This window comes from Antechinus flavipes, chromosome 5, assembly GCF_016432865.1.
Source record: "Antechinus flavipes isolate AdamAnt ecotype Samford, QLD, Australia chromosome 5, AdamAnt_v2, whole genome shotgun sequence".
Lineage (NCBI taxonomy): Eukaryota > Metazoa > Chordata > Mammalia > Dasyuromorphia > Dasyuridae > Antechinus > Antechinus flavipes.
This window is the reverse complement of record NC_067402.1, coordinates 16,373,971-16,393,155: the sequence shown is the minus strand read 5'-3', so window position 1 is coordinate 16,393,155 and position 19,185 is coordinate 16,373,971. Positions and strand designations below refer to the sequence as shown.

The following is a 19,185-nucleotide window of genomic DNA, read 5'->3' as shown; positions in this document are numbered from 1 at the left end:
CGATTAAAACAAAAGCGGCCGAGACCGAGCAGTGGAGCCGCTGAGGTTAGGAAACCGAACGAGGGCGGCGGAGCCCCAGACGCTGGGGCTGGATCCGAGAGGAGGGAGAGTCTCCGCGCCTTCCCTTACAGGAGAAACCAAAACGAGAGGAGGGGAGCTCCCGGGGCAGGGAGCCAGCCAGATGCCCCCGATTGCGGGCGAGGTGTACCCGTTCTCTGGGAGCCTGAGGAGCCAGGCTCCTTTCTCTTTCGTTCCCTCCTTCGTTAGTTCCCCGGCTCCTCGCCTCGGCCCGAGGCGCCTCTATTCACTTCTCTGCCGGGCCCCGCCCGAGTTGCCAGTATTCTCAGAGCCTGCTTTGGACTAGAACTGACATTTGGGTCCCGAGCTAGCCTAATGCTCTGGGGACAACTAATTCCTCAAGAATTTAACGCCAAACCTCGGCCAAGGTCTCTTTTGCCCCCTAAGCGGGGCAGAGAGAGAAATAGAAGGGCTAGAAAATACTGGGAGGCTTATTGATTTGACCGGCCCCCCCATTAAAATTTGAAAAAGGGAGAAAGGGCAAGGGACATGGTATGTACTTTTATTTAAGTCGGCTCACATATGCTTTATCCGGAGAGAGATTTTTGGAACACGCCTAGGGCAGACTCGGGCTCCCGGATAGCGCTAGGTCGGAGGCGTCATAAACACCCCACTTGTTTACTATCTGATATCAAGGCCCAGGAGCGCCACAGAGATGAGCTTAGTCCCCCCTCCCGCCATGAAAATGGGGTGCACGACTTGGGGAAGGAGGGATCCGGTGGCTAGTCCAAAATCCTGGTGGAGATCGCGCCCCCAGAGTCCCGAGCCCCAGCCTTAGGTGTTGGGGCGTGTGTCTCAAGGCCCATCAATATACATTACATATTTATATAAATTCTCAATTCAGAGGTCGACCTGAGACCAGCACAGCGCCTACGAAACCAAACTGGGAGGGGTCGCTGGGAAACCCTGGCTCTTCATTGGCTGCGGGAGCTCGCCGAGGTGCGGGGGGATCTCTAACCCTATTCAGCATGTTTTGTACAAGAAATGTCAGCCAGAAAGGGCTATCTGCTCCCTTCGCCAAATTATCCCACAGCAATGTCATGCTCCGAGAGCCCGGCCGCGAACTCTTTTTTGGTGGATTCGCTGATCAGCTCGGGCAGAGGGGAAGGCGGTGGCGGTGGCGGCGGCGGCGGCGGCAGCGGCGGCGGCGGCGGCGGCTACTACTCTCACTACCTGCCACAGGCTTCCGAGCTGTCCTACGGGCTGCAAAGCTGCGGGCTTTTCCCGGTCCTGAGCAAACGCAATGAAGGAGGAGGCTCGCCCGGGGGCATGGTGCCCTCGTCGCACCCCTACATGTCGGGCATGGAGGTCTGGCTAGACGGCCCCAGGTCGTGTCGGATGGAGCAAGCGGACGGGCCGCCGCCCCCGAATCACCAGCCGCAGCCCCAGCAGCCGCAGCCCCAGCAGAACCAGCAGCCCCAGTCCCAGAACCAGCAGCAGCCCCAGAATCACCACCACCACCAGCAGCCGCCGCAGCAGCCAGCGCAGCAGCAGGCGACCTCTTGCTCCTTCGCTCAGAACATCAAAGAGGAGAACTCTTATTGTCTCTATGATTCCGACAAATGCCCCAAAAGTTCAACGGCCCCGGAGCTAGCCACCTTCCCCCCGCGGGGCCCTCCCGAGGTCTGTGCCCTCAACAGCGGCGGCGGCGGGGGCGGCGGCGGGGGAGGGGGTGGTGGCGTGCCGGTCCCGGGCTATTTCCGCCTATCTCAAGCCTATGGCACCGGCAGCTCCAAGAGCTATAGCGCGGCGGCGGCGGCGGCGGCCGCAGCAGCCCCGGGGGCGCAGCTGGGCGCTTCCCCTTTCCCCCAGCAGCCCCAAGTTCGTTTCGACTCGCCGTCCGCTCTCGCTTCGGTCTCGGCCGAGGCGGCCAGGAAGGAGAGCTCCCTTGAGTCGCCTCCGCCTACGGCCTTAGCTTGTGGATCCCAGGCTGCGGAGGAAGAGGGACAGGCGTCGTCCTCCGCCGCGGAGGAACTGTCCCCCGCTCCCTCGGAGAGCAGCAAACCCTCTCCCGAGAAAGACCCCATAGGTAAGTGTGCTTGAAAACCCCGGACCTGCACAGAGGGAGCGGAAGTGAGAGAGAAAGCCAGCCACAGAAGGATCAGGAGAGACAGGGAGACAGAGAAGCAGACATGGAGACGGAGGAGGAAGGGAGGGGAGGAAGGAAAGAGAAAGGGGCCCCCCGAAAGGCAGAGATAGAGAGCCCCGGAAATAGCAGAGAGCCAGCAAAAAACCCCGAGGAGAGGAGAGGGAACTCAGCAGCCGGCAGTTTCGGTCTGGCACGCAGCTCCACTCCAGCTGACCTTGTGAACTTGGTTTAGTATTTTTTTTTTTTTAATATTTGGGCGTGGGGACGCAGTAAAAATTAATGTCCGGTGTAGAGAACTGCCTCTGCTCTCCAGCCCCAGACTCGTTCGCCAGGCGAGCCAGGTCGGAGGTGATCAGAACCAGGAGGCCAGGGAGCAACCCCCCCCCCCTCCACCACTTCTCCTTTACCATGGTCTTCCTCCTCGTCAGAATCCCCGACCCAATCGCCCCAGCCCACCCGCCCAGCCCCGCCAGCGAGGAGAAGGTGGTTCGCAGATAACAAGGCTGTTTGTAAAGCTTCCAAAATAATCAGCCGCCGGCGCCAATAAATAAGCCCTATTAACAGGCGAAGTTGTAGTTTACGATCCCAAATGTCTCTTGCAAAGTCACAGTCGCCATGAGATCCTCCTTGCAAGGGGAACTGGCAGGGAATCTCCTCTGACAACCCCAGTGCAGCCCAGCCTAACCCCGACCTAGAGCTTGGAGTTAGAGCATAGTAGGGCTTTCCCCCTCTCGCTCCCTCGGAATTCCCCGAGTTCCTATATTCTTGGCTGGGGGTTGGGGATGACACCCAATCGATTATTTTTCCTCTTTACTTTTGGCACAAATTCAATCGTCTCCCACCATCCCCACGCCCACCCTCAGTCCAGTAGAGACCGGTTGGGGCAGCCGCCAAGGTCCCCTCCCCCAAGCCTTTCCTCTGCTGACCCTGGGGCAATAATGGGACTCCCTGCCCCCAAGCTCAGGGGGGCAGAGGAAATGCTTGTCTGCTAAGGGGAAGGAAAGGCAAAGAAAGGCGTTAAGTTCAAGATATACGGCCGCCCTTCTCCCGGTGCCCAGCCTTCGCTTCCAAGCTCTCCTCCGCGTCCTCCCCGCTAGCTCCCTTTGTGTGAAAACAGGTGTTTGGAAAACCAATTAAAACGCAATTTGGGGGGGTGTGGGGGTGTTCTGAAGGGGAAGAGAGCCGGGAGGCCTTTAGAAAATGTCTTTTAATGGAGTCGCCCCCCTCCTCGGCATGACCAAAGGGGAGATTTGAACCCCTTTCTGTAGCTTTCAGCCCTCCCCTCTCCCTTTCCACTGTCTGGGGTCCATTAGGGACGACGTGCAGGAAAGGCTTTTCCACGAGGTGCTGGGCCAAAGCAGTGCAAGGGCTCCCCCGGAGCCTGGGTCCCAGCCGCGCCTGCGGCCAGCCGGGGTCCCCGATGCGTGCTCTGCTGCGGGCCTGGCCGTAACTTGCCTCCCTCCTCCTTTCTCGTTCCCTCCTCTGCCTCCCCCTCTCCTCCTCTCCCTTCCCCGCTTTCTCTTCTCGACCCCAGGCAACGCCAAAGGTGAGAACGCGGCTAACTGGCTCACGGCGAAGAGCGGCCGGAAGAAGCGCTGCCCTTACACCAAGCACCAGACTTTGGAGCTGGAGAAGGAATTTCTTTTCAACATGTACCTAACTCGAGAGCGGCGCCTAGAGATCAGCCGCAGTGTCCATCTCACAGACAGACAGGTTAAGATCTGGTTTCAGAACCGACGCATGAAACTGAAGAAAATGAACCGAGAGAACAGAATCCGCGAGCTCACAGCCAATTTTAACTTTTCTTGATGAACCTCCAAACGACCACCACGTTTTGACGGTGAAAAGAGCCAGTAGCCCTTCTTCCTAGGCGCTAGAGATTCGCACCTGTATCTCCCGGAGTCACGATTTTGATTTTGTTTGGTTTTGGTTTTTCCCACCCCTTTCTCCATCCTCCATCTAGCCCTAGCAGCTTCGCAAGGCGGGATCGGGGAGGGGGGAGATCGTTTGGTTTGTTTGTCTTGTTTTCTGGGGGTGAACGGGGAGGGGGAGACTTGCCTCCCAAACAAACAAGCGAGCAAACGAGCAAACAAACAAACAAACCGAGCTGACGTGGCGAGCGACGTCTCGGGCTGAGCTTGCTCGCCTCCCTCTCTCCCCACTCCTTCCACGAGTCAAGTGTCATCTCTCAGAGGGCTACGCGTGGCTAGCCAGGCTCCGAGTCCAGAGACAAGAGTGTACTCATTGTAAACGCTAAGGTGTCTGTGGGGAGGTGACGGGTGAGTAGTCGAGGTTTTTCATTTTGGCCGCGTTCAGGTCAGAGTCGGGCTGGGAGGTATGTGTGAGAGAGGGAGGCTGTCTCTTTCCCTTGGCGTTCCTAGTTTCTTTCTTTCTTTTCGAAGGGAAGGCCTTCACCATCGCGAACACGCAGGGGGAAAACAAGGGCATGACGTTGTGGGGGGGCCAGAAGGAGGGAAAGATGGAGAGAGGGAGAAAGAAAGAGGAAGAGAAAGAACGGGCTCCCTTCTCTCTTTTCTCTGAAAACTATCCCAGTTTTACAAATTGAGCAGGAGAGGAAGACCTCTTTTGACTGCAACCAAGGTCTCGTGCTGCTCCGGCATTAAATGTTCACACTTACCTCTGCCTCCCGCTATCTTCCCTGTTGTAGATAGTGATCTAATGTAGTTTTGCTTATTATATTATGTGGAATTAGTGGATTTTTGTCTCTAAGTAATGTTACCACTGGTAGCACGTGACAAGCACACACAATTCTCCTGGCCTTGACGGGGAGGAGGAGAGGAAATTTCGCTTTTATTTTGCTTACTGAAATTCATGGAACCCTTCAGAGGACTCTAGCAGACGGGGTAGAAGAGAGAAAGGGAGACATTGTTTGGATTTCCTTTATACTGTGAAGTTACATGCATAAAAGGGTCAAACCTGTAGGTGCAGAAACAAAGAGAAGTCGAAGTACAAATCTGTATAAATGTCTATTATTAAAGAATTGCCAATACTGTTTTAAGCAAATGCATTCTATCGTTATTATAAATGTTAGTCCTAGCTCTATTTACTTCTTACCTTAAATCAGAATAAATTAATATTGTAATGCTGCTGTGCGTGGAAAAAAAAAAAGACAATGTTTATGTTCTTATATAGAATAAAAGCCGTGGAATGAAGCCTTTTAATTTTACCTCTTTTGTGACTGTTTATCTTCACCACCCACTTTATCTCGTCCCCAACTTTTACAACAGGAATAGGGCCTGGGCTCCCTGCAATTACTCGAGGCATCCATTTAAATATTACCTAGACAGTCGTAATTTGTCTCGGCCGTAGAGCAATGCGGCCCTAAGGTTTGTGGGCTTTTGTTCCTTTTTTTATGACTTGCTAGTATATCTGGATTGTTGCTGACTTGGACGAGCGAGTGGTTTCAGTCGAGTGAGGAGCTGCATAGACAGAGGAAGCCACAGAGTATTTCTAGAGGGTAGAGAATGGATCAGAGATCGATTTTTTTGTTTTGTTTTGTTTTGCGGCCGACACCCAATCTCAATGAATCGAGGTCTTTTCCTAGGCAGGAAACAGGCCTTAGGTGCCACCCATAACCCTCGGATACCCCGGGAGCTGCTGGGAAGGTGAGCCCCTACCAGAGAGATGGCGGATGGCTAGAGACAGCGGTGCCCCAAACCCAACTTCTCTCTCCCCACAAGCTCCTCACTGCGGCTGACCCCTCACCCACCCCATCCCCACCCCAGGCCTTCTGTCTACCTGGTGGTTCTAGCCTGGAGAGGCAAAAAGGTTTCTGCCTCCTTGTCAGATTAAGGTGGGAGTGGGGGGAGGCAGCAACGAGAGGGGGCTGGGGGAGTGCTTGAAGAGAAGAGGAAGAGGAGGGGGAGAAGGAAGTGGGGGGCAGCCCCGGCAGGCTTGGCTAGTCCAAGCCGCTGGGCCAACTCTCCTCCAAGACAGACTTTGAACCCGATGCTCAGCTCAGTCCTTTAGGGCTTTATGGTAGGCCCATTAATGCCCTCCCCTTTTCTCCACGGTTCGCTCTACTTGAAGGTTTGAGAAAAACAAACCCACACACCGGATCTCTCTCTCTCTCTCTCTCTCTCTCTCTCTCTCTCTCTCTCTCTCTCTCTCTCTCTCTCTCTCTCTCTCTCTCACACACACACACACACACACACACACACACACACTTTCTCTCCTCTCACTCGTTCTTGCTTTCTCCCTCTCCTCTCCTTCCTTTCCCTCCTCCCTCCCCGTCCTTCCATCTCTCTCGCCCTCCCTTCTCTCTGTCTTTTCCTTTCCTTTCCCCATTTTAAGCAGTCATAAGACTGCGGCGGTGGCGGTGGCGGTGGCGGTGGCGGTGGAGGTGGCAGCGGCCCGGGGCAGGTTGGAGCGGCGGCGCCTCGGTCTGGGGTTTGACTTGATTTTGTTTCTCTCTCTATAGCGGGATCCCTGCATAAGGAACCGGGCCTTGGGGGAGCAGCAGAACTGGTCTGTGATTTAGGTAGTTTCCTGTTGTTGGGGCTCCACCTTTCTCTCGACAGCATGATACTGCCTTCATTACTTCAGTTGAATTCGTCACCAGGTATAGAGAGCCGGTGGGCAGGGGGCCGAAGACAGGGGCCGAGGACGGACCTCTAACTAGGCGTCACGTCCAAATGCCACTACCCGCTCCGGGAGCACAGTGCTTCTCTGCCGCCTGCCCTGCCCGGATCCGGGGCGTGCGCGGACCGAGGAGCGCCCAGTTCTCCTTCCTCTTCTCCTTCCTACGTTTTCCTATGCTCTGCTCCTCCCCCCCCCCCCAAACTTGGGGCAGGTATGGTCAGGTTAGCTCGCTCGGAGGCGGCGGGGGCGTGGTAGGAATTTCTCGGCTAGGGGCCATTCAAGGTCAGGTGCGGTTTGCTAAGGAATGGGGGCTTCGGGTGCTTGGACCCGCGTTTCAGCCGCCCCTGCTTTGCGCGTAAAATTCCAAGATCTTCTGTTGCCTGAAAAGAATTAGAGGAAACCTAGAAATCTGGATGGGACCCCCTTCCTCCTCCCCTTCCCCAAAACCTCTGGTTCAGACTTGTCAAAGAAGGGCCAAGGTGGAAGGAAGTCAGGATTCTGCTTATCGATTATTCCCACAAACACACACACACACACACACACACACACACACACACACACACACACTGCTTTCTCTTTCTCTCTTTTTTTGTTTTCTGATTCTCTTTTCTCCATATTTCCTTCTCCTTTCATTTTGGGCCTTTGGGACACAGGCCTGGTTTGTGGACTAACTGCGGATTTGCCTTAGTCCTCCTATCCAGGTGCTGCGGTTAAGTTTGGGGGAGAGCCTAAAGAAACTGAGGTCTCCACTGCCTGACTCGGGAAGGAACGGGTCCCGAGGAGAGGAGACAATCGAGGCAGATTTTGCACTTTGGCTCGGTAGCGTTCGCAAGGCCTCGGTTACGATCACGATTAGGCAGCGGCCAGGCGCCTGCATTCCTTTGAGGCGGACTGAGCAACAGCGACCTCGCTGGGTCTGTCGCGGGGAGCCCCACACTCCGGGCTTTGTTACGTGGACACCAAACAAGAACCAGTGCCCGGGAACCCGGGAGAGATGAGGGCTGGCGGGAATATGTGCAGGAGCAGAGGGATTCTGCAGGCTGAGCTTGTGGCTACAAGGGGCACGCTGCTTCCTTGCTCTGTGCCAGGGTTTTGAGACTGACTAGGCTGTCAGGGGGGCAAGGAAGCTCTTCGGGGAGCATTCTCCGAGAAAACCCAGAAGAAGCCAAGCAGGGAGAGAGCTTCTGCGGCTGGCTCTACAACAGAGCTTTGCCATGGTCCTTCTGGCTAAGTTAGGAGAGAGGAAGAGAGAGATGGATAGAGAGATGAAAAGAGAGATGAAAAAAGAGAAAGAGAGAGAGAGAGAGAGAGAGAGAGAGAGAGAGAGAGAGAGAGAGAGAGAGAGAGAGAGAGAGAGAGAGAGAGAGAGAGAGAATAGAAAATAGAAAATATGACCCGCTGGGGTAATTCAATCCCTGGTCATTTGAATAAATATTTATATATCTAACTACCTTAAATGCATTCCTTTGCCCAGGGAATTTTGAGAAAGAAACATGAAAGGAGAATCGGGGAGCTTCGGACAGCCCAATTCCCAGATTTAGGAAGCTTTAAGTAATCCAAGGCGGGACTGGCCCCACAAAACTCTAGAAAAGACAAGGCAAAGTTGAGTGCTTGAGCCCAGGTGGAGTCTATTCCGAGGCAGGGGTCACATCTCCCCCAAGTCGGGCTTGCCCAACAACAGAAAGGCCCTTTCCGTCCCACGCGGTGCCGAAATCCGGACAGAATAGCCACTTTCTTTTTCTTGGGCCAACCTGGAAGGATCTTTACTCTCTCTCTCTCTCCCTCCCTCTCTCTCTCTCTCTTTTTCCCTTTAAGGAGGTAAAACCCAATTGCTGCCCTTTTCCAACCTGCAGCCTCTCAGTTTGCTCTGAAGGCCACTTGGAGTGTTGTATTAACCTCTGGTGCTTGTGGTCTATGGAGGGTCGTTAGAGAGCCTGCCGCGGTGGCGGCTCTACAATTCAATTCATTTGCTATGCAATACCCTTAAAAAAGAATTATATGCAGGGAGGGGAGAGGTTCTTAATTACACCGGCTTATTAGTCTGGCGGCTAGGGTCTTTTTCACGGAAACAAACAAACAAAAACCCAACCGTGGTTATCGCAGTCAAAATAAAAACATAAGCCAGCTCAATGCCTTCTCCAAACGGGGTTTGGAATTTTGCTTTCTCAGCCTCTGTCAAGCTGCAGTTTGCCGACTATCAAATTATTCAGCTATAGCTCGGGTTAAAAAGAATTAGGCCGTTTGAGAGAACGACCACTTTTCTCGTTGTGTTATTGTTATTGTTGTTATTGTTGTTATTAGTTTTCTCTAGGTTGAAGCTGAGAAAGGGCTCATTGGGGGTGCCTCGGTTCGGAGACAGTAAAGTCTATTACGCTCAGCTAAGTCTGAAACGTTTACAACGAACAAAATTGTCCTTAAGTAAGGACCGGGAGCCTAAGGATGCCAGAGAACGATTCCGGACCCCTTGTCCGTCCTTTGTTTATGAGGAGGCGATTTTTAAAAAAAAAGAAAGAGGATAAAATCAGGGCTCCCCGAGGGCTAGCCCTGGACGTAAGCAAGCGGACGGCCGAGAGCTAAGTTGGAGGTCATTGTGTAACCTAACTTCATTCACGTCCATTCCATATTTTTTTAGGAAGCCAATGGGCCGGCCTTCCTCGAGCTGCTGCATCTTGCCGGGTTCTCTGACTGCCTCAAAGAGATAAGACTCTCCCAGCTTCTTATCACTCCGAATCAGACGTGGAATTGAGAGAAAGAATAGGATCTCTCTGAGATTTCTGTTGTGGTCATTGAGAAAACTTGAACAGGAGGAAAAGGGAGAGAAAAAAAAGAGGGGGAGAAAGGAAAGGGAGGAAAGAGATGTAAAGCTAATGAGAAACATATTTTTGCATGCGGAATATTCACACGTGAATTTAATTACTACCCAGTTGCAAGTCCTTGTGGCTTTCTACTTAGGATTGGGTTTTTCAAATTAACAGGGAGGCGGCCTGCTTTCTCCCCCCAGCCCCACGGCAGTGGTTGGGGGTGGGGGGTAGGATAAAGAGGCCATACCCAAGAAAAGTAAAGAAAGAATGAATTCAAGTCAAAAGTCCCATTCTCCCCCTGCTCGGTGCTGGACCTTTACTTTAATTCCTAACACTGGACTTGAGCTGAGGGACGGCTCACTTGCTTTACTTGGAGACTGTAACCCTCCGCTCACTTTGTGTATCTTGTGTGTGAACCCAGTAGACTAGGAGCATCCTGGAAATTAATAAACAAACATTTCTTCCTCGGTCCTAGGGCCTGTGACCGGCTGCGTCGGGGTTCCCCCATCCCCACACAAAGAATCCCCCTGCTTTTCTATGGCAATGGACAGAGGAAGGAGAGAGGGAGGAGGGGAAGAAGGGAATGAGGAAGGGAAGGTTGGTGTGCCTTTTCTGTTGCTGGGACTGCATTTTTCAAGATTCCCTCGCTTTTGGTAAATATTTTCCCTTTCTCAGGCTTGGGCTGCGGGCGAGCCTGGTCCCGGCTGCTTGGGCCCTGCGGAGAGCTTGCCAGAAGAGTCCCAGCTCGGGATAGAGTCCTTTGCCTGGCCGTGGGGCCAGCCTGGGGGCCGGACGCGGGGCTCAGCTTTGGACCCGGGCCCCAAGACGCGGTCTTGAAGCTGCCCCCTCCCAACAGCTCTACTGACGGTTCTCGGAATCTGCCCAGATGCCCAGATCCCCACAAAGTCGTTCTCCCCCAACTTTAGGCCGGAGAGCCTGTCTCCATAGGACCAGAGAAAAGCAGGCATGTGTGTGTGTGTGTGTGTGTGTGTGTGTGTGTGTGTGTGTGCGTGTGCGCGCGAGCCTGTGTCCGTGCCACTGAGGGTTGGCGTTGTGTGAGAGAGAAAAAGGCTAAGATCGAGAGAAGAAATCTGTAGACACCCGAGTGCGGCGGCTGGAGATGCTTTCCCGTTCGAGTCTTCTTTGCTGGGTGCGTCCTGGGCACTACAGTCAACTTGGGGGGGGGGCACGGTGGGAGAAGGGGCATCGGCAGCCTGGGCGCCCTGAGCATCCCCAGCCTACAGCCCCGGGGGACGCGAGGGAGACGCCGGAGGACGGCCGGGGGAGCCCCAGGAACACTCCAAGCTTTCCTTCGGATCAAGGCACGCGGGGTCCTGGGATCCGTCCCGAGACCGGGGCCGGGCTCTGGGCGTCGGGGCCGGGCGGGGAGCGGTCGGGGCGGACGGCTGCTCTGAGGCGCCTTTGACTTTCGGCCGGAGGCTCCGGCCCCGGCGCAGCGCGGTTATTTACAGTGAGCTCCCAAACCAAACACAATAGTATAATTTAACCTTTCCAAGCACTCGTAAATTTTTACTACGGGGAGACACGGCGAGGCAAATGAATATGCCTTTCCTTACTGACTTCCTACCAGCCCCGTGGCTCTCGCAACAATAACTCCTTATGAAATATCATAAATATATATTTAAATACAGTACAGCGAGAATGCGATTTTGCTTTTTTATGGCTTCAATTATTGTATAATTTTATGTGGAGGTCTCGGCTCCCCAGGTTTTCGCAGGGAGCTCTGCCTCACTGATGGCGTGATTAATTGTGATATAAAATAGTCCGCTTAAAAAGGGGGTAGTCAGACCCAACCTGATCTTTTAATCTCCGTTGGCCACAATTAAAACAAACTTTATCGTAGAACTCAAATATCCCTTTGCATAAAAACATATGGCTTTGCTATAAAAATTATGACTGGAAAACACTGGCCCATTAATAGCCTGCGGAGTGATTTATACTTTATTGTTCTGCTGGCCCGGCACGTGACGCGGCCAGCCAATGGCGTGACAGGCAGCCTTCAACTTATTAGGTGACTGTACTTCTCCGTAGGACCAAGTTGTTACATGAAATCTGCAGTTTCATAATTTCCGCAGGTCCGGCGTCGGGGCGGCGGCGGCGGCGGCGGCGTCGCGTGGCCATGTCGACTTCGGGGACCCTGAGCAATTACTACGTGGACTCGTTTCTGCTCCACGAGAGTGAAGAGCTGGTGCCGTCCCGCTACGGCCCCGGCGCCCTGGCGCAGCCCGCCCGGCAGCCGGCGTTGGGGGAGCACCCGGACTTCAGCCCGTGCAGCTTCCAATCGAAGGCATCGGTCTTCGGCACTTCCTGGAATCCGGTGCACCCGCCGAGCGCCAACAATGTGCCCGCCGTCTACCACCCCTATGTGCACCACCAGGCGCCCGTAGCGGCGGCCCCTGACGGCAGGTACATGCGTTCCTGGCTGGAACCCATGCCAGGCTCTCTGTCCTTCCCGGGTTTACCTTCCAGCAGGCATTACGGCATTAAACCTGAACCGCTCTCGGCCAGAAGGGGTGACTGTACCACGTTTGACACTCACACTTTGTCTCTGTCTGACTATGCTTGTGGTTCTCCTCCAGTTGATAGGGATAAGCAGCCCAACGAAGGTGCGTTCTCGGAAAACAATGGAGACAGTGAGGCCGGCGGGGACAAACCTCCCATTGATCCGAGTAAGTGTCAGAGCGGACACCCTTCCACCCCAGCACCGCTGCTGTCACTTCGGCCACCCCCCGGCTGCCCGCCTCCCGCCCGGACCTGCCGGCTCCCAGGACTGAGAGCTGCTCCTGTTGGAGAAAGATCTCTTTCCCCTTCTTTCTCTCTTTTTCTCCATCCCTCTATCCCTTCTTTGCCTTTTCTCTTCTGTCCAGTCCCCTCCTCTCTGCTTCCTTCCCCTTCCCTCTTTCCTTATCCCATTCTGTCCCATTCTGAGGTTTTCTCTCTCTCTCTCTCTCTCTCTCTCTCTCTCTCTCTCTCTCTCTCTCTCTCTCTCTCTCTCTCTCTCTCTCCCCTCTCTCTTCTTCTCTCTCTTTCTCCCCCCCCACCTTCTCCCTCTTTCTCTTCTCTCTCTCTTCCCCCCCTACCTGTCCAGACTTTCCCTCATCCCCACCCCCACTAGGAGGCAGAAGTCAGGACTTGCTGGTGTAAATTGAACGGATGAAACACTCCCTTTCCTCTCCGCCCCCTTCCCAAATCCCCAAATCCAGAACTGAGCTGGAGAGGTTGATGTGTGTGTGTGTTGGGGGGGGAGGGAGGGAAGAGGCAAAGGGAGGAGAGAGGTAGGGTGGAGTATGGGACTATGGGGGGCACATAACTGAAACCAGGACATTTCCTTCCACCCCTCTCTAACCTCTGCTTAGGACTTTCTGGTGTGCTTCCTGGACTCTAGGGACAAAGTTACTTTGGGCCGGTTCTTCGAAAGCATGAGATGCTAATATATTCTTTTGTGAGACTTATATGGCCACTAGCCACAACTCCAGCAGCAGCGGGAGTACTAACAGTTCGAGTTGGGGGGACCCTGGTTTGGGGGAGAGAAAAGACCATGCTCCACTAAAATTCACTTCTTTCAACAGACTGCTCTGTAAAGTCTCTTGAACGGAGCATACTGAATCTCAAGCGGCTGCAGCTCAGATATCATGCTATGCAAATAAGCTTCATAAGCAATCCGGGCTTAATTCAGCCAGCTGGAGAGACGTGTTTTTGTGTTGTGCAGTCTTCCAGGGAAAGCACATAGGAAGGTCAAAATGAAGCAGGGAGGAAGGGAGGGAGAAAGAGAGAGGGAGGGAGGGAGAAAGAGAGAGGGATGAAGGAAGGAAGGGAGAGAGAGAGGAGAAAGAAAGAGAGAGGGAGAGAGAAAGAGAGGAAGGGAGGGAGAGAGAGAAGAGGAGAGGGAGGGAGAGAGAGAGGAGAGAGAAAGAGAGAGGGAGAGAGAAGGGGGGGGTTGTATTTCTGTGCCAATACAACACAATGTGGCTTCTTCTGGGATGGAGAGAGGGGAGGTGTATTTTAAAGTTATATTCTGTAATCAATCTAACACGGGTAGGGAAAAAGGAGGCGGAGGTTGAGGGCTTGGCTTAGCTAGGCTACGTGTAAATTGTATGTGACCCTCCATGTGTTCGTTTGATTTTTCATTCCATTGTGTCTGACCCCAACACACACACAAAACACATACACACACACACACACACACACACACACACACACCCTGTCTCGGAAAATAAGAAAGGAACGTCCTAACCTTCGATCTCCTTGAATTCCCCCAAAGGCCCCCCTAAATTGGGAGAGGCTGGGTGGGCACTGCTGCTGCTCTTGCTGATTCTTATCTTATTATAATCGCCAGGGGGAGAAAAATATCTCACGCTCTCTTGTCTTTTCCCACTTCCCTTCACCCCCCCACCCCAGACAACCCAGCTGCGAACTGGCTACACGCGAGATCCACTCGAAAAAAGCGCTGTCCCTACACCAAGCACCAAACACTAGAACTGGAGAAGGAATTCTTGTTCAATATGTATCTCACCAGGGACCGCAGATACGAAGTGGCAAGACTCCTCAACCTCACCGAAAGACAAGTCAAAATTTGGTTTCAAAACAGGAGGATGAAAATGAAGAAAATTAACAAAGACCGAGCAAAGGACGAATGATGTGGCCCAGGTTGATAGGAAGGCTGGGGGAAGTTCTATCCCTCCCATTCCTTCTTCTCCCCTCTCCCAGCCTCCAGAACCCCACACAATATGACTGAATCCAGGTCTCACCCCACCCACCCCATCCCTTCTTCCCCTCTTCCCCAATCCTTATCATTCATAATGGTGTACCTTGTCACGGTAGCACGGGGGCCTTGCCCAGCCTGTGGTGGAGGTACTGTAAGCTTTTTCATTTTCTATCCTAGGACAAAAAAGGGGGCATTAGTGCTGTATGGCTGTGTGTGTTGGCTTGTATTTAAAAAAAAAAAAAAGAAAGAAAGAAAGAAAGAAAATAAGAAATCTACCTGTTCCTTACTTATGGAGAAAAAAAATAATAACTACCTTTTTCCTAATGCACAACTCTCTGGACAGACTGTAGAGCGTAGTGTGTGTAGTTCTTTGATTTGCTCTGTGCGCAGCGGAGAGGGCTGCTGTAATACTTGAACATGTGTTTGTTTGTGGTTAATCATTGTTCGTGAATCCACTTTTGTGCTCGGGTGCCGGCCCTACCGGTTGTCATCGTGGACGCTAAGAATCTCATTCGAACTCAGGTTGTTGAGGAGAAATGTGGCAAAGGGTCTAGCTCTGTAGTGTAATAAGTCTTTCTTCTGTATAACTAGACAGTTAACCTTGGATTGTAATATAAATAGAGAAAGAGAGAGAGAGTATATAAAATATCATCCCAGTCAAAGAAAAAAAAAAGAAAAAAAAAAAAAAAGAAACTTTTGTTGGGCTGGGAGGGATAAGTGGACTCCAAAGCCTCTCCCCAACGTCTTTCCAATCGGGACATTTTAGTCTGTACAGTTGATCTCTAGTACTGTCTTGTCAGTTGTATATAATCTATATATTAAAGAAAAAAAAAAAGTAAATACTCAGACGAGCTTGAATCTTGTTTTTGCACCAGTGAAGCCGCTTTCCGATTTCGGAATTATTTGTTCACGTGAAGAAGGTAACTACCTATAGTTTACTTTTAATTTTAATTGGGGGGGGGGGAACGAATGCTTATTGTAATGGAGTTAATTTTATTGATAATAAATTATGCGCTATGAAACCTGCCATCGGGCTATCGTAGATTTGTATCACTTGAAATTTGGGGACTTCTGTTAAGGCAGAACAATAAATACACTGTATATTTTGCAAGAGTTACCTCATGACCTACTGACCAAACCATTGTGTTGAGATGATATTTAACTTTTTGCCAAATAAAAATATATTGATTCTTTTCTATTCTACGGGTCCACTGTTTTGAACGTCCTTCTTCAAGTATCGATTGCCGGTTTCTTCCTCCCCAGCTAGGTACTGGAAGGGCGGCAGCAGGGCTAGCGAGTCCAAGGCGCTGCGGAGAGAGCAGGGAGGGAGCCCAAAGCTGGGCCTCTTTTTGCTCCCTCCTCCCTCTGGGCAGGCCGGCGGAACCAGGCTGATGGTTGTAGTTTCCTTTCTCGGTCCCTAGTTTTTTTCTTCCCTCCCCAGACCGAGGCCCAGGCTTTCAGACTGAGCTCCAGACGCCGGCCCCCTGGCCGGGAGGGAATGGGAGAGAAAGATTTCTTAGGGAACGGGCTGTAGCTGAGCAGAGCAGAGAGCTCTCATTAGTTTAGGCTCCGGACTCATTCCCAGCCTGGGCCGGTGGCCCTTAGACTTGGTTCAGGGGAACCCCAAAGGAAAGTGGGTGGGTGAGACAGGGGACCAACTCAGCTAAGGAGCAGAAGAGATCCGAAGGGCCATGCAGATGTGGAAAGGACTGGATGCGGGACCCAGGAGGCTAAAGGAAACTCTCTCCACATACCCTGCGTGCGCCTAATCCGGGTGGTGGAGAAAGACTCGGCCAGTCGGAATTCTGAGAGATTTTTCTCCTTTATTCATTGCCACTCGTCCCTAAAAAATGAAGAGAGAGTCACCCACCACCTCCTTTTTCTCCTTCTCAAAGTGGCACTCTCCCTCAAGACTCAGGAGAATTTCTTTCTCTTTCCCCCGCTCCTTCCCATTTCTTTCTTTTTTTTTCTTCTTTTGTCTTTCTGTCTTTTTGCATGTTTCCACCGTTTCTCTCCTTTTGTTTCTAACTCGAAAGAAAAGTCTTTTCCCTAAAAGGTAGGGTTCTTGTGGAGAGATAAAAATCTCAATTAAAAAAAATAAAATTTAACCAGTGGCCTGAGGAAAGAAAGGAAGGGGAAAGAAAAAAAGGGGGGGAGGAGAGAGATTTTTTTTTTAAAAGACAAAAAGCTAAAAGGACTTGATTATATGTAAGTATATACATATAATATGCATGTGTATTTATCCAAAATGAAATATCTTGAGAGGGAAAAGGAATCGTCCTTTTTTTCGGGACATGGATGGACTCCAGAGAACAATTAAAGAGAGAATCTTAAAAGGCGGATTTAAAGTGTAGTTCCTGCCTGAGCTGACATTTTAGATCTCGGAGAAAGCCTTCTTCCTCCCCTGCACCCGCCCCCCGCTCCCCACTCCCCCACCCCGGCTGTCTTTCTCAGGCAGGGCATGGGCAGCAGAGACGCCCAAGAATCACTAGGGGCCTTGCATTCTAGGAGGGCCCAAAATTGCGAACGCTCAGAGTGGCAAGTCTTGGCAGAAAAATCTGTAAGGAAAACGCAGAACCATGGAGCGCCATAAAAGAAAATGACCGCTGTTAGCGTTTATGGGGTGTAAAGAGCTTCAGGGGGAGAGGACAAAACTTAGGGAGCCGTCGCCGCCGTGGGTCGGGCAGGGAGGCCCTTCGGAGGTGCAGGGGACTCGCGATATTCGGTCGAACCCTCTCCTCCCCTCCCCCCCTTTTAAAAGTCGTCCTCTGGAAAGTTGAATATGTTTTTATAATTAGTAAAAGGGGAAATAGTTCTACTAGTCAAAGAAAAAAGAGCGAGAGAGGGAGGGCGGGAGGGCGGGAGGGAGCCCTTAATTGGTCCGTGTTGGGACACCCTCTGTTGTTGCAGACTGAAGAAACTTCAAAGAATGGGCATTAAGGGTGTGTAATAAAGGCCGGGTCTGCAAACTGTCTGGAATTCGGCCCTTAATGAGTTTACAACTGTCCAGCCACAATTAAGATTTTTCCACAAAAGCTTTTTTTCATTTATTTTGTCTGGTCGCCGAAGATAAGGTTGGGGGGGTGTGTAAGGAAACGACCCCTTTTATGGGGACTGGTTGCTGCCCCTTGGGCGGCGTGGGCTCCGGTGTGGACATTTATCTTTCATGTTTTCTAAGCAACAGAGTAGGAGGACGGTTGTTTCCCCCCCTTCTCCTTTCTATAATTGGGACCCTGCAGCGGGCTGGAAGTGGGGCCGGCGTCCCTGGCTCCAAGGCCAGCTGGTTAAGGGGCCAGCTGCAGGCCCGGAACCAGGCGATTCAGAGAGCTGCAGTAGCACCTAAGAACCAGCAGATGGCAGTGTGGTTCCACGCAAACAGCTGTGCTGCCGCCATGATGCCCTCAGTCCCGACCCTGGGCAGCTTCTAAAATGTCGACTTTATGGGAGCATTTCTGGATTTGAAGCCACTGATTTGAGTTTAACAACGGTCAGATATTTCCGGTACTACTCATGTTTTGACTGATACCTCGGTGGGAGGGTTAAAAAAAAACCCCAAAACGATAAATTAGTTTAAGGACAAGGCTGGTCTCCCTTATGCTGAATTCTGGAAAAGATTGGAGTTTGCAGAATATGGATTTTTAAAGAGGCTTCGGGGGACACTTTAGGAGGGCCCCTCTGGCTCTGATATGTGCCACCCCGACGGGGCACCCCACTGTCTGAGGGAGAGAGGCTCCGCGCATCGGGTTCAGTCTTTTCGGGAAGGGCGTTCTCAACTGGAATGCCCTGCCCGGTCTGGGTCCCACCCTAGCAGGCCAGCTCGAGGAGCCGGGGGGCTCGGAGGATGGCCCGCGTAAAGCCCAGCACACTGGGGGGGGGGGGGGGCGCGCACCCACTCATATCTAATAAAACAATAACCAAAAAAAAAAAAACAACAAAATTGGTCAGAAGACCTTGGAGGTTGATTTAATAATTTGGAAGACTGTATTTAAACAAACGGGGTAGTGACGCCCTGGAATTGAAAATTAGTTCTAGGAGTCTCGGATTTTCCTCCTAAATGTCGCCTTTTGCAGGAGGCTTAAAGCTCTATTGTAGTTGTGTAAATATGTATAGAAGAATTGCACATGTGTAACATATATTGGATTACTTGCCGTCTAGGAGAGGGGATGGGAGAAGGGAGAGAGGGGGAAAAATGGAATACAAGATTTTGCAAAGGTGAATGTTGAAAACTATCTCTGCAATATGTTCTGAAAATAAAAAGCTTAAAAAAAAAAAACCTGTTCTGTGTCCCCCCCCCAAAAAAATCCCTTTTCATTTAACTTACAGAACAATGATTTGCAATATTTTAACAACATAGACTGTTAGTATTTTTAAATTAATGTTTATTCCTGAATTTCAAAAGCAGAGCCACTGTTATTTTTATCTTCGATTCTTCTCCTCTCTCCTTCTTTTCCTTTTCTTTCTTTTCTTTCTCCTCCTTCTCTTTTTGGTTTAAAAAAAAATTGAGAAACGAGCCCCAGGATTTTGTAGGCTTTTTTTTTCTCCTTGGTTCAGAGGTAGGAAAAGAGAATAAATGAACCACAGCGACTGAAGTGCGAGCGGAGTGCAGGTTCCAGGAAAGAAGAGAAAAAAAAGGAAGGAATCAAACAATACCTCTCCCCCAGAAGCACAAAAAAAACCCCAGCGCCTCTACTATCACTCCACGTGGAGAGTGGGGAAGCCGGGAGCTGGGTTTGCTTCCAAGTGGAAAAAGCAAAAGAAAACTGAGAAAACCACTAACCCACCCGAGAGCTCTGGGAATTCGGCACACGTTGTATTTATTGGGATTATTATAGTCTCTGCCAAGCCCACAAAATGTTTATGACCCAGATCTCCGCGACAAACTCGTTGTA

At 51.6% G+C, this 19,185-nt stretch overlaps 2 protein-coding genes across 2 annotated transcripts; both read left to right on the top strand.

The window, feature by feature from the left end:
* The first annotated feature begins 202 nt into the window (after positions 1 to 202).
* HOXA10 (homeobox A10) lies at positions 203 to 5,340 on the top strand. Its single transcript, XM_051963352.1, has 2 exons — positions 203 to 2,107; positions 3,702 to 5,340. Exons 1-2 carry the CDS (start codon positions 1,063 to 1,065, stop codon positions 3,974 to 3,976), a joined length of 1,320 nt encoding a protein of 439 aa, XP_051819312.1. The 5' UTR covers positions 203 to 1,062; the 3' UTR covers positions 3,977 to 5,340.
* A 5,524-nt stretch (positions 5,341 to 10,864) lies between these two features.
* HOXA9 (homeobox A9) lies at positions 10,865 to 15,494 on the top strand. The gene is made up of 2 exons (XM_051963363.1): positions 10,865 to 12,260; positions 13,990 to 15,494. The coding sequence occupies exons 1-2, from the start codon at positions 11,711 to 11,713 to the stop codon at positions 14,226 to 14,228; spliced, it is 789 nt and encodes a 262-aa protein (XP_051819323.1). The 5' UTR covers positions 10,865 to 11,710; the 3' UTR covers positions 14,229 to 15,494.
* The last annotated feature ends 3,691 nt before the right edge of the window (positions 15,495 to 19,185 follow it).